Source organism: Ailuropoda melanoleuca, chromosome 13 (genome assembly GCF_002007445.2).
Source record: "Ailuropoda melanoleuca isolate Jingjing chromosome 13, ASM200744v2, whole genome shotgun sequence".
Classification (NCBI taxonomy): Eukaryota; Metazoa; Chordata; class Mammalia; order Carnivora; family Ursidae; genus Ailuropoda; species Ailuropoda melanoleuca.
The window spans coordinates 65609354-65622996 of record NC_048230.1 but is presented as its reverse complement, the minus strand read 5'-3'; the positions used below and the strand labels follow the sequence as shown (position 1 = coordinate 65622996).

The window sequence follows — 13643 nt, the reverse complement described above, 5'->3', positions numbered from 1 at the left end:
GCTTTTCTTCTGGTCTTTGATACGTGTTGAATTTTTGAAGCAGAATGGGAATCATGTTTTATGTATTTCTCTGGGTTTTTTTTTTTTAACTGAGAAAAAAACACAAATTTAATAAAATTCAGGGACTGCAAGGAGTACACACTGAGTGTAGTCATTCTCTTCACCTGCCCCTCATTCTGCAGGCAAAGCTTCTCTTGCACAGAGTCTCTGTACATGAGGGTAACCTGCCTTGTAACCTGCTTTTCTGAACCCGCCATGAGCGCTTTCCCATGTCATTATTCTTCCAAAATGCTTTTTTTTTTTCCCTCTGTATGGTGTGGATGCCCCATAGTGTATTTATCGAATCCCTAATCGCTAAGATACATGGTCTGAGACCCCATCGAGGACCAGGCACCTTGCAGATGCCGAGATGTCCTAGACACAGCCCCTAGCTGCAAGGAGCTTGCTACCGAGGGACAGCATCCGATTGAGTAGGCTGTGATAGCCCAGAACGTGCTGGACGTCCAGGCACGGGCACCTGTCCGTCTTGGAATTTAGGAAGGGCTCTGTGGAACTGAGTCTTCCTAGGATGAGGAGGTGTGTGCCATCTAGACATGGTGGAGTGGGGTGGGATGGAGGGAGGATTGCAGAGAAGGGTTAGCAGGAGCAAAGGCTCGGGGGCCAGAAGCCTGCTGAGGGAGTGAGCTGCAGTTGAGTGAGGCTGGAGCATAATGTTGCTAAAGAGGAGTGGAGGGGGGTGGGTGGAGAGGTCAGCAGGCCCCGCACGTCCTGCTGAGAGGCTGACCTTGATCCCCTGTGCTGCACGATACATTACACATTCACAGTGTGGGCTCTGGTCCTTACTCCATCAACACCATTACTGAATTTTGCCAAGCCTTCGTTTTGTCAGTGATACAAAGGGGTAATAAGAGCTCCTGTTACTAGGACACTGTGCTAGTGCAGGTCAAGTGCTCAGCATAGAGCCAGCGCAAAAGGAACACTTAGACATTAGCTGTTGTATGGCGGGGGGGTGTCCTTAGGACCACCCCAGGTTCCATGATTTGCTAGGAGGACTCACAGGAATCATATATATACAATATAATCACATATCATACTCACATATAATCATAGTCATGGCTACGATTTGAAAGGAAACAGCAAAATCAGTACAGAGAAAAGGTGCATGGGGTGAAGTCCAGAGGAAAGCAGGTACAAGCTCCCAGAGTTCTCACACAGTGGAGTCACACAGGACACATTTAATTCTCCCAGTGGTGAGCTGTGACAACACAGGTAAAATGTCACCAACCAAGGAAGCTTGTTAGAGACTCAGTGCCCGGAGTTTTTACGGGGGGCTGATCATGTAGGCACCCGCTGCTTGGCACATACCCAGATTCCAGACTCCCAGAAGGAAGCAGGTGTTCAGCATAAACTACAGTATTTTTTCAAACGTCAGGAGCAGTGAGCTGCTCTTGCCAGTCAGTAGTGGAGGCCCGCCGGAAGTCCAAGTTCGCAGGTGCCAGCCAAGGACGGCCTTGAAGCAGTCAGGCCTGTGGGTGAACTCTTTTCTGCACAGCTGTTGTTACTGTTAGGCTTCGTGGGACTGTGAAGGAGTCTAAGCAGGGAAATTGTTTCATTCAGTTTGAATATTAGGAAGCTATTTTTGACTGTTGTGGAAAATGGGGTATCAGGAGAAATATGGAAGCGGGAGGCCAGTTAGGAGGCAATTCCTAGGCTTCAGATGGAGTCCTCGTTCTACCAGTTTGCAGTGTCTCCTGTGACCTGACCTTGAATTACTCCAGCATTGCCCCTCATCACTCCCCCTTCCTCCCTGTACTTTGTTCCCCAATATGCTATGTTTTCTCACCTCAGGACGTTTGCACCTTCTGGTTCCCTTTGCCTGGAATACCCTTCCCAGCTCGATACTCATGTCTCTCATGGCTGGCTTTGATGACATCTGCCAGAAGCCTTCCCTGTCCTTCCCTGTATTCCTTACTAGACCCACCTCCATTAGGGAAGGATGGACTGTCTTGTGAATTGTTATGCCCCTGGTCTTGGCTCAGTGTCCCTGGGTAGCCATGCAGGAAATAAGCAATAGGCATTGGGAGAGGACAGGAGGGAGTTCATGCGTCAGAGATGAAGGGAGTGAAGTTGTGAGAACTGAATAACAGGTTGGATTTGGGGAGAGAAAGTGTGGGACCCAAAACAATTCCCACGTCCTAGATGGGGGCAACTGGTGGGACAAATATGACATTCCCTGGACTGGGAAATGGGAGAGGAAGAGCAGGCTTGAGGGTGGAGAATGAGTTCCACTTCTGGGGCAGGTTGAGTTGGGTTTCCAGTGGCATGCCCAGGAAGTGGTGACTCATAGCCAGCTGCTGAGGACTCCGGAGAAAGGCATAACTGTGGTTAGTGGGCACTGTTTGGAGAATAGGTGATGTCCATGATTAGGCCTTACATAACATCAGCATTTAAGAGCCTTGGGAGGGTGGGGGTGCCCATGAAGGAGGCTGAGGAAGAAGTGGAAGAGGCAGGAGGAGGGCCAGACGGCAGGGGTGGGGGTGACGGCAGGGGTGGGGGTGACGGCACAGAAGGAGAGCGCAGGTGCACGCTGGCGGGCTTGACTTGTGATGACATAACTAACACGTCGTACTATTGGATGTTTAAGATCTATTTCTTGATCATCGCAAAAGCCTTTCCCGTGAATTACTTTGTTAACACTAGCTGTAGGAATGCTGCCAGATCACTCTTCCCAGCGGTCTTTTAGCTGGTTCGGCCTCGTGTGGCACAGCCCCAGCTTCCATCCCTTCCACCTTTGCTGCTCCTTTTCAGCTGTGGAGGTGATAAGTGTGTGTCAGGCCGGAATTAACCCCTCTTACTCAGCATTTAGGTTATGTATTCAGCGGCTCAAACGTGAACCATTGAAGACCCTGAGATGTGTACTTGTACATATTATAAGTTTCTGTTGGTTTCTTATTTAAACAGCAAAACGTTTTAATATTATAGTTGTGTTTTGAAAGTGAAATGAAGAATAAACTCAATACAAGCTCAAAAAAACCCCAGCAAAACATTTAAAAACATTACTAAAATCTCAGACAATTTAAATAAGCCAAAATGAGGCTAGAAAAAGCCAAAACACTTGTGGTTCAGCCACTGTGAGTTATATATATAAGTATATACTTTTGGTTCATTTTCTTCTCTTGTTTTTGATTTTAACTTAAAAAAAGAAAGAAAGAAAGATTGTCGATGACTTGTTTTGTGACCTGGTTTTTTTTTTTTTTTTTTAATTTAAAATTTTTCCAATTGCTGTTTCTCTGTGCCAGCAGGTACATGTGCAGGGCATCTTTTGTATGGCGGTTCAGTGGTCCATTGTTGTAGTCCATGTGTCAGTGGTAATAATGCTAGCTACCGCTTATCAAATACTGAGTCTGTGCCAGGAGTATCCTACTGCCTTGCACTCTCTGGCTCCAGCCAGAGCTCAAGGGCTCTTGTTATCTTAATTGATTGACAGTCCCTTCCACAAGCCCCTCCCACGTCAGCCCCATCGGTCAGCGTCCTGACTTTCGTGTGCCTCTGCTTCATCCTCCTCCACCTGTGCATGCTGATTCCACTTTGTTGCCTGCTTGTTACTTCAGAAAGTTCTGAAACCACCACTCCAACCTGGCGTTCCTGTGGTTGGGGGAGGTGGGTAGGACGGAGGTGGGAACACAGGTGGCGACTCCGGGAAACAGGAAGCCTGGTTTGAGCTACAGAGGATGTTCCTCGCTCTGGTCAGGTCCGCTGAGTCGAGGGGCTCCCCTGGGGCTGCTGACCACGGCCTTGCTCCAATAATAAGCTATGGAAACTGCACGGGCAGCGTCCTGGACAACGCCCCAGGCCCTCCTCTCTGCTGTCTGCTCCTGGGGCTCATTGGTCACCATGGCCAGAACCACCTCATATTAGCCCCTGCTTCTCTCTGCTCAGAGTGGGCATCAGGGCGGGAAGGCCTTTCCTCCAGGTGGAGTGCCCGCTCCGCTTCTTCTCTCCGTCTGGCAGCTTGTGGCCGACAGCGTTGGAACAGGAGGGGGGCAGCTGGGCTCTCTCTGCCCCAAAGTGGCAGGTCTGGTGTTCGTGAAGTAGCTGGCAGCCGTCGATTCAGTGAGGTCACATCTGGTGCGCTCCGCATTCTTGTGTGCGCTCTCGGGGAGTCTGCGGCAGCTCAGCTCTGCTGTGCTTGGAGGGTGCAGACAGTTATGCGCTGGGGCCCTCCCACGTGTGCATTTCTGGGGTTACCACGTAGGGGGCTGCGGCTGGGCCAGCTGAGCACTCACTCCTTGAGCCCCAGGTGGGGAGACAGCCCTCTGCTGAGTGCTCTTTGTGTTGCAGGTTCAGCTGGCTTCCAACCCCGTGCTGGACGCCTGGTATGGCGCTCGGGACTGGGCCTTGGACCACCTGGACGACGATGAAGTCTGGATCACCAGGAAAGAGTATGAAGAGAAGGGAGGAGAGTACCTCAAGGAGCACTGTGCATCCAACATCTACGTCCCCATCCGCCTGCCCAAGCAGGCCTCACGCTTCTCGGACACACAGGCCTCCGGCAAAGGCTCGGGGGCCAGTGGAGGCAGTGCTGGCGAGCAGGCGTAGTGCGTGCCGTCTGAGACCTGGGGCCGTGGTGGCCAGTGGGATGGACGATGGCCGTGCTAGCTGGGTCCATCCTGAGCCTGCTGGCAGCACTGGGCTGCGAGGTGGATTTCTCCTGGGGAGAACAGTTAAGGGACACTGGAAATTGCCTTTCTGACCTGCAATCACTTGGGGGCTCATGCAGGGAAGAGACTTTAAGTGACTTTCTCGTGTCCGCTGAACCGAGGATGAGTGGAGGCGTCACCTTCCCGCAGCAGTAAGTGAAGACGGAATGGAGGACAGGGATGTACACAATGTAAAAAGTTTATTTCTTCATTTAAAAAATTATTTTAAAAAATCCTGCAAAATTTATATTGTCACTGTAGATATTTTTCTGACTTTGTTCAGAAATTGTGTGAATGCCCAGCAGATGGAGGCCTTTCACATGTGTATAAAAAAAAGATAAAGTTGGTATAACAAAAGCAGTCACCCACGAGATCTCAGGAGCTGGAAATGTTGTCCTCCTATTATTTCCTCTTAAAATAAGTAAAGGGCCCAAAGAGGGTAACCAAACGGCACAAAGTTTCTCCATCAGGGACCTGCTTCGTACCCACTTCTGAATGGGCAGATATGAGGACTTAGTCTAATTTTTGTTCATATTTTCTATGCTGGAAACTTTTGCACCATCTTAGGCCTTCCTGCGGATTTTTCTTTCTATGCCCACGAGTTTGTTGACTGTTTAACTTCCTCAGGCCTTTCAGAAGAAAGGGAGTCTGGAAAAGGTGAATCCTGTAGCTGCCTCAGTTTTGCCATAACCTTGCATTCCCCGTACCCTCGCAGCTTTGTCTGAAATGGACACACGACTCCTCTCATTTATGGAGATTGCTCGGTGTGAACTGTAACTCTGAAACATCTCTGGTAGTTGAGCCCAGAGGCCCCTGAGACGCCAGTGTCCTGTCACAGAATCTGTCCTCTTAAATCCCATGGAGCCTCTAGCCCATCCCTCTGCTGAGGCCGCCTTAGAACCCGTTGGCTCATGCAGTTTACCAGGGGCAGTGGCCTGGATCTGCAGCCCTCGGGTTAGGAACTAAAGACCTGGAGCAGGCAGCGGTGGTGGTGGAGACGGTAGAAGACTCGGGCCGACCCAGGGGCTCCCGGTGCCCGAGGACTGAGGAGATGGTGATAAGCATGAGCTGTGAAGAAAGGATAGTTGCCAAGAAGGCGGCAGGACCAACCTCCACGTGAGGGAGGTGTTCATACCCTGTTCCCGGCAAGAGGCAGCACGCTACCTGCTAGTAGGTCTGGGGGTCTCTCTCCCATAGTCAGCAGTTTCAACAGCCTGATGGACAGTGGTGAGGTCAGCACAGCCACGGAGGCCGAGCCCTGCTGGGGAGGCCCCGGGCTGGGCCGGTAAGCCCAGACATAGTTATGTAGCTGGGGCTACTCGGGGTTCCTGGAGACCCGAGCTGAGGAGGTGTGGGGCTGTGGTGAAAGGCAGGCCCGGGGGCTGAGCCTTGGGCTCTCCAGTTTCGTCTCTCACCGCTCACATTAAGCATGCCTGACCTTCCACAGCCGTCTTAGGGCTTACGGTGGCTCCCCTCAGGGAGGCTGCTCCTCCCTCCCCAGCACGCTGGGCAGGCATGGGCTACCGTGCATTCCCTCAGCCTGGCACACACCGCCCGCAGAGCGCTCGCTGTGTGCCTTGGGCTTTGTCTCTCCCCCAGGACGGTCTCCTCTAAAGAAAAATGTTTCCAAGAGCAGGAAGGGTTCCATTCAGTGTGCAGTATCCACAGCTGAGTGCTGGACCTGGAGGGTGCTGAGGGCTCACCGGATTTTTAATGGATGACTGGATCTGTGACCAGAGAACATTTGAGAATAGTCTGATTGTTCTGTTGAGAGGAACAGATCAAGAGCCCACACTGAGGACTTCCTCTCAGCCGTACTGAGGCATCTAATGTTCCCCTCCGACCCCATGGGGGTTGTTCCTGGAGAGGTGGGCATGACTGCAGCTGAATGTTCTAGGGACAACTCTGAAGAAACAGACTCCTGTAGCCCAGCTTAGGGCTCTTGTGCTCTTGTGGCAGGAGGAGATAGCCTGGAGAAGGGACTGTCCTGGGTCTCTAGGACCACCCAGCTCTGGATTTGAGTTAGGGCAGCTCTCAAGGTTGGGTGGCCACAGAGTGATTGGGCCCCCCCTCCCCCCGATGGTAGGGGCACCCTAACTGCTGCCTGCTTGTGCTGCCTCTGCCTGCTGGTGGCATCTCTGGAAATAAGCAGTTTTGCCAAAGGAACCAACAAAAGAAGGTAAAAAGAAAGTGAAACGAGTGCAGTAAGTGTTCAAAGATGTGCAGACGAGGCTAAACCAAGAATCAGAGAAACCAGATTCATACAAATATAATACGCAAAGATCATTTTATGTCTACCTAAGGGACTAAGTGAATAAAGTGACGTCTTCATTGTAGAACTTTGGCATTAAATCGTTACAAGAAAATTAGAAAATGATAGGATGCCAGAGGATTCAAAGGCGTAGGCAGAGATCCTGGTTGTGCACAAAGTGCATTCTCCTCTCCTCCTGGGCCCACGGCTGCACTACATTTCCCAGCCTCCCTTGCGGTGGTTCTCGTGGCCATCTGCGTTCTGGCTGGAGGAATATGGGCACAAGGACACCCATCATTTCCAGGGCTGGCTTCTATAAGCCTCTCTTTCCTCCTTCCCCGACCACCTGCTGAATGGGGAGCCATCTTAGGCTTATGAGGAGTGCAGAGCCACGAAGTGGAAGGAACTGGGTCCCTAAATGACTGCCTGGAGCAGAGGCCCTGTAAATTCTTCCCTCTGTGAGGAAGTAAACTCTCGCTGTGTTAAGCTGCAGAGCTCTGAGACCTTATCTGTCTCAGATAAGGCAGCTAGCAACTAGCATTTTTCCAACGAAGATTTTAGGTAACAAAAATGTCATTAACTTTGTATTAAACAGGGATTTGTTAGGAAAAGTAAAAAAATAGTATGAAATAAGGAGAATAGCATGACAGTTATTCCTTCATTTAGGAAATGGGAATGATCATTTCTTTTATCCTGTGGAGGATTAAATGAGATAGTGAATGAAATCACCTAAGGATTTCTGCCAACGTGGCAGACTTCTGATTTAGAAGAGCCCCTGCCCCCAGCTCGCTACAAAGTTAGGCAAAAAACTGAAGTATAGCTAAACAAAAAGTTGTAATGCTGAACCTGAAAGAGAAAATCATAGCTATCATAAAAAATCATAGAAATCAGAAATGAATACAAAAAATCAAGGCCAGTGGTAACCACGAGTAGGCACTGAGGCAAACCAGAGCTTTCAGACTGAGATGAGCCCTAGGGGTGGACAGGGACTGCTGAGCCTTGGGAAATCCCACAGGTAGACTGATCTACGCCCTGCTTTCCCTTTCTGTTCCCTTCCCTCCATGATGTCCTCTCCTTTATTCTCCCACTTCCACTTGGTCTGTGAGCATCCACTAAGACCCAAGCACTCTTCCCTCTGCCCCTCGCCCATCAGGGCTCCTCTTCCTTTCCTAGGCCCAGGGAGCCCTGTGGAATCCAATTATCCCAGGGGCTCAGGAGGTATATCCCATAGCACACATTTTCACTGACCAAAGTCACCGTGAGGTCAAGATGATTCTTGCTATAGGAAAATTCAAGGTGATGCAGTGGGTTGAATTGTGTCCCCCCAAAACGACATGTCCACGTCATAACCCAGTATCTGCGAATGTGACCTTATTTCGAAATAGGCTGTTTGCAGATAGAATTAAGGATCTGGACATGAGATCAGCCTGGATTTAGGGTGGGCCCTCAATCCAATGACTGGCGTCCTTATTAAAGAAATGACACAGGGAAGAAGGCCATGTGAAGACACAGGCAGAGACTGGAGTCAGGCAGCCACAAGCCAGGGAACACCAGGAGCTACCAGAAGCTGGAAGAGGCCAGGGACGATTCTCCCCTACAGCTGTCATAGGGAGTATGGCCCTATGACACCTTGATTTGGTATCCAGAACTGTGAGAGAATAAATTTCCGTTACATTAGGTATCATGTTTGCGGTCATTTGTTACAGACACCGATATCCAGGTTAAATCTGGGAAGGAATCTGGGTATGGGTGGGAAGTTTCTCAGCCATAAAAAATGCAGATCGCTTGGCCACAAGACAGAGGAATCCTAGCCCTAGCAGGACCTAGAGGACAACAAAGGCCTATTCCCAGATAAGCTGGCACTGGCGGTGAAGGAGGAGGGAGGAGGGGTCTGGAAAGTGCTCAGGACCAGAGCTGACAGCCCTGGAGAGGCGCCCCTTCTGGGGATGAGGGAAGCCCTCAGGCCATCCGAGGTGGTGTAGGGGTAGCGTGGAAGGGGTTGGCGCCTGGAGACTTAGACAGCAACAGAGGACCAGAGGAAGCTCCACCGCACAGAGGTGTGGAATACAGGAGACTCGGCCTGGCAGAGGCACCAGGAGGGGGAGCCCCTGAGAGGCTTGGCGACCCACGGAAACCCTCTCTCCAGCCCTGCTCCTCGCGCATATCCCCCTGCTAATAGTTGTTCAGGTACATCTGACATGCCCAAATATGAGCATTAATAAAACCAGCGTCCTAATGGGGATACTGCAAGAAAAGACCAAAACCAGAAAATTCAAAGTCAAACTTGTGAGCAGAAAACATGGGGAAAAAAGCCAGAAGAAAACTGTAACGCAGCATTCCAACAGGAATTAAAATAATTAGGCAAATGCCGTTGTGAGGACACCACAAAATAAATGAAAAGCTTTGAGTAGAAAGGACCAAGTGGATGTGAAATGGGAACTGACAGGACCCAGGAAAAAAACAATATAAAAGAAAAATGGTCTCAGAAACCTAAGTCCAAGATGCACAAAGGGGAGAGACACTCAACTGGAAAGAAAAGGAAAAACCAAATAAAATAAGAGAAGGTTACAGATAAGGAAAAGAGGCAAAGGAAATCTATTCAAGTTGAATGTAGTTGAAGAAAATTCGACATATTGAATTTTATATTGTAAAGAAGAAAAACAATGGAACAAAAATTGATATTTAAAATGGTAATTTGGTAATACTTTCCCCCTAAGGAGAAAGTACTAGAATACGAGAGCTGTAAAGACACAACTGTGCGTGCTTGGGAAGAAGGACTTAGAAGAGTCAACTCTAAGAAAATCCTAGGCAAATATATCCCCTGGGCCTCTGGGCAAAAAGATACGATGGCTTGCACTATCAAGAAAGATTAGATGTCATCAGACTTTCTAACAGCACTCTGTGTAATTTAATACTAGAAAATTGACCAAAGAAATTGAATAATAAAAAAACCAAAAATGGTAAAATAAGCTTGTTTGGAAAAAAAACCAACAAAATTTAAGAAAGAAATACTAGAAAACCTGCTAAAAAAAGACCAACAACAGTTTAAAACTACTAGAAACTAGAACAGAGAAAGAATACACGAAATAATAAGGAAATAATTATTAAAACAAGAAAAATCATAACTACTTTGTACAACTCTTTGCAAATACATTTGGAAATACAGATAAAAATCGTCATATTTTTAGAAAAATGAAATTTACCAGAACTTTATGAAGTCCGAACAGACCCATTTCCATACAGAAACTAAAGACCATTGTCACAGAGCTGCCCCCACCAAAAAAGCTCCAGGTCCAGTTAAGTTCACAGAATTCTATCAGCCGTTAAAGACTGGATACTTCCAATGTCCCTTAAACTTTTTCAGAGCACAGAAAACAAAAGAAATCCTCTAAATTATTTTTACGCATAAATGCTATCAAAATCTGTTCGATTGCACATAGACACACAAAACTATAGATAGCCCAATCTTAAAAGTATCAATGAAGTACACACAAGTCAATTATTTACAAACAGAAGCCACTAGGGGCGCCTGGATGGCTCAATCTATTGGGTGGCTGCCTTCAGCTTAGACCATGATCTAAGGGTCCTGGGATGGAGCCCCACTTTGGGTTCCCTGCTAGGCAGGGAGTCTGCTTCTGCCTCTGCCCCCCACCCCCGACTAATGTTCTCTCTTTCTCAAATAAATAAATCTTAAAAAAAAAAAAAAAGCCACCGGCACATGAAAAGATAATACATGGTGACCAAACGGATTTTATTCCAGGAATGCAAGTGCAGCCACAAATACCAAAAATCTCAGAGCCTCAACACACAGTTTATTTCTTATGCTGTGTGTCCAGTGATTGTCAGCATGTGTGTGTAGGTTGGGAGGGGATGCACTTTTCCACGTGATCACCGCACACCATTTTAGGATTCTGTCATCTCAGTGAAGGGAAGGATCAGGAACATCGAGAGTCAAGTCCTGGCTCTGGAATGCTCCCACCCAGAAGTGACACATAGCACATGTGCTTAGATTTCATTGGCCGAAGCAAATAATCTAGCCCTGTGTGATCTCTTAGCATCCCATTTTACCTCCTCTGGCTTTTTTTTTTTTTTTTTGGTGATTGCTCTAGAAATTGCAATATGCATCCTTCATTTATTATAGTCTGCCATGGATTAATTCTATAATACTTCATGACCAATGTAAGAATGTTGCCACTTATTTTTTTTTAAAGATTTTATTTGATTTATTTGACAGAGAGACAGCCAGTGAGAGAGGGAACACAAGCAGGGGGAGTGGGAGAGGAAGAAGCAGGCTCCCAGCGGAGCAGAGACCCCGATGCGGGGCTCGATCCCAGGACCCTGGGATCGTGACCTGAGCCGAAGGCAGATGCTTAACAGCTGAGCCACCCAGGCGCCCCAGAATGTTGCCACTTAGAACTCCCATTTTTCACTTTGGGGATTTGCTGTTGGCATCATGAGCTTTACTATTACTTTTAAACCCCATAATGCATTTTTAATTTTTTATATTTGGTCAGTAGTCTTTTGGAGAAATCTAAAAAGATCGTCTTCTACCTGCACGTTGACTCTTTCCCGTCAAGAAAATGGGAGGACATTTTCTTGGCCTTAGGGCTTGCACATTCTTCTCAGGAATGCTAACAGGATGGGGAAGGGGCTTCCCTTTGGCTGGTGCCTAGCTAAACAGCATTTGGAAACCTTCCAGAGGAAATGCAGTGGGATTCTCCCTGCAGCCATTCTTCAACCTGGACAACAAGAATTGTCTGGAAGACGAATTCACCTGCTTGGCTCTTTCCAGCCTGCGTCACATTTTGATGACCACCTGGCTGGGAATGGACTGTATTGGATCCTGCCTGCCCTTTCCCAGCCTGGGCAACCATCTGGGGATTGCCTGGGAGTCGAGTTGATGGGCATTTCTCAGTCTAGACAGACTTCTGGAAACCCTCTAACTTCAGTTGTGGGAGGAGGAGTTGACCTGCTAATCATTCCCCAACTTGGGACACCAGCAATGCTTTGGGCTGTGATTCATATAAGTATTGTTAAATTTAGAAGGCTTTATAATTGGGCCCGCAATATCATGCCCTGGTCACTATTCACAGTATAGGACATTGTGACAGTATGAACTAGGGAAGTCCTTTTGTTGATAGTGATTCGGTCGGCCTTTGTCATAGGCATGCCTTCAGCCGCTGTGAGGAGATACACCCGATGGCTCAAATACACAAATAAGAATCTGAATAAAACGGGGGCGCCTGGGTGGCACAGCGGTTAAGCGTCTGCCTTCGGCTCAGGGCGTGATCCCGGCGTTATGGGATCGAGCCCCACATCAGGCTCTCCCACTATGAGCCTGCTTCTTCCTCTCCCACTCCCCCTGCTTGTGTTCCCTCTCTCGCTGGCTGCCTCTATCTCTGTCAAATAAATAAATAAAATCTTTAATTAAAAAAAAAAAAAGAATCTGAATAAAACGGACCAGATATTTACAAAGGCCCCCAAGGAGGAGGAAGATCTGTCCTCTTCTCCTTGACAGCTTTTCCCACATTCCGGGTCTGACAATAGGGAGGCTCTTACAAGATTATTGAGGTACATGGGGAAATTTGGGGACACCTGGTAAATCCTGGCATCCCCTGTGTGTGTACTGAGCCATGGGTCCTGGAAACAGGATGAGCACAGACCCTTTGGTGCCTCGAAGTCGTGCCCCCACTTTGGGGGTGCACCAGAGAAGACATGAATGCAAAACATCCCACAGTTTCTTTTCTGAATTCAGGGGTCAGTTTTGGAGAAGGGCACAAATCAAAAGAGCTTCCAGAGGAGCCTGCTTGGGGGAAGAAGATAAGAGCAGGGCCGGCGGCTAGGGAAGGTGACGTTCCTCGGCCTCGGCCCCTTGTGAGCTCTGGGAGCAGAATCAGAAAAGTTCTCAATACTCTTTTCCTATCCACATTCTGAGTTGGCATTCCCAGGCCTGCTCTGTTCATTCGCTGCTGTGTAATGGGGTTCCTTGAGCACGGAGAGCCTCTTATTGACGATTTCTGGTGAAGACAATCTCAGAAAGAAAAGGAGGTGTTCCCTCTTCCCCTGAAAGTTTGGAAAAGCAGACAGTCTCCCGAGAACAGCAGAAAGCCGTTTCCAAGAGCCTGTTCGGAGAAAATGTGGGACTCTCCCCCTGCTCTGATTTTGGCTGCAGATGCTATTTGTAACAAAGGACTCTTTAAAGTCATCTGGGTTTCAGAGAAATGTAATCATATGCTGTGAAAAAAATATCTTTAAAAACGGTGACATTAAAATTAAAAAAAAATTAATCAGTAGCTTTGCTTAATTATATATCGCCCAAGTAATAACATTTCATTTGACATTTCTGTTTTAAAAATGAAGGTACAGGGGCGCCTGGGTGGCACAGTGGTTGAGCTTCTGCCTTCGGCTCAGGGCGTGATCCCGGCGTTCTGGGATTGAGCCCCACATCAGGCTTCTCTGCTATGAGCCTGCTTCTTCCTCTCCCACTCCCCCTGCTTGTGTTCCCTCTCTCGCTGGCTGTCTCTGTCAAATAAATAAATAAAATCTTAAAAAAAAATAAATAAAAATGAAGGTACAACTCTGTCCATTGTCTGTATTGGCCAGAGGAGCTTTGTAATTTCCCTCTTATTCTTTCTTCTATGACTATGACTTTAAATGAGCAATACACAGTACAATGTACAAATATTGTAATT

The 13643-nt window shown here is 48.0% G+C and overlaps 1 protein-coding gene across 2 annotated transcripts in view; it reads left to right on the top strand.

Moving 5' to 3' along the window:
* ACTR5 (actin related protein 5) overlaps nucleotides 1–13378 on the top strand; it is a 33697-nt gene extending 20319 nt beyond the window's left edge. Inside the window, exons 9-10 of one of the 2 annotated variants that reach the window (XR_002141905.2) lie at nucleotides 4342–5046; nucleotides 13318–13378. Coding sequence is in view for 1 of the 2 variants with exons in the window: in XM_019795153.2 (XP_019650712.2) it covers nucleotides 4342–4599 (258 nt within the window). In the remaining variant the exon portion in view is untranslated. Of the gene's footprint in view, nucleotides 1–4341; nucleotides 5061–13317 lie in introns of those variants that run through there. The other variant, XM_019795153.2, reaches the window with a different exon arrangement.
* The last annotated feature ends 265 nt before the right edge of the window (nucleotides 13379–13643 follow it).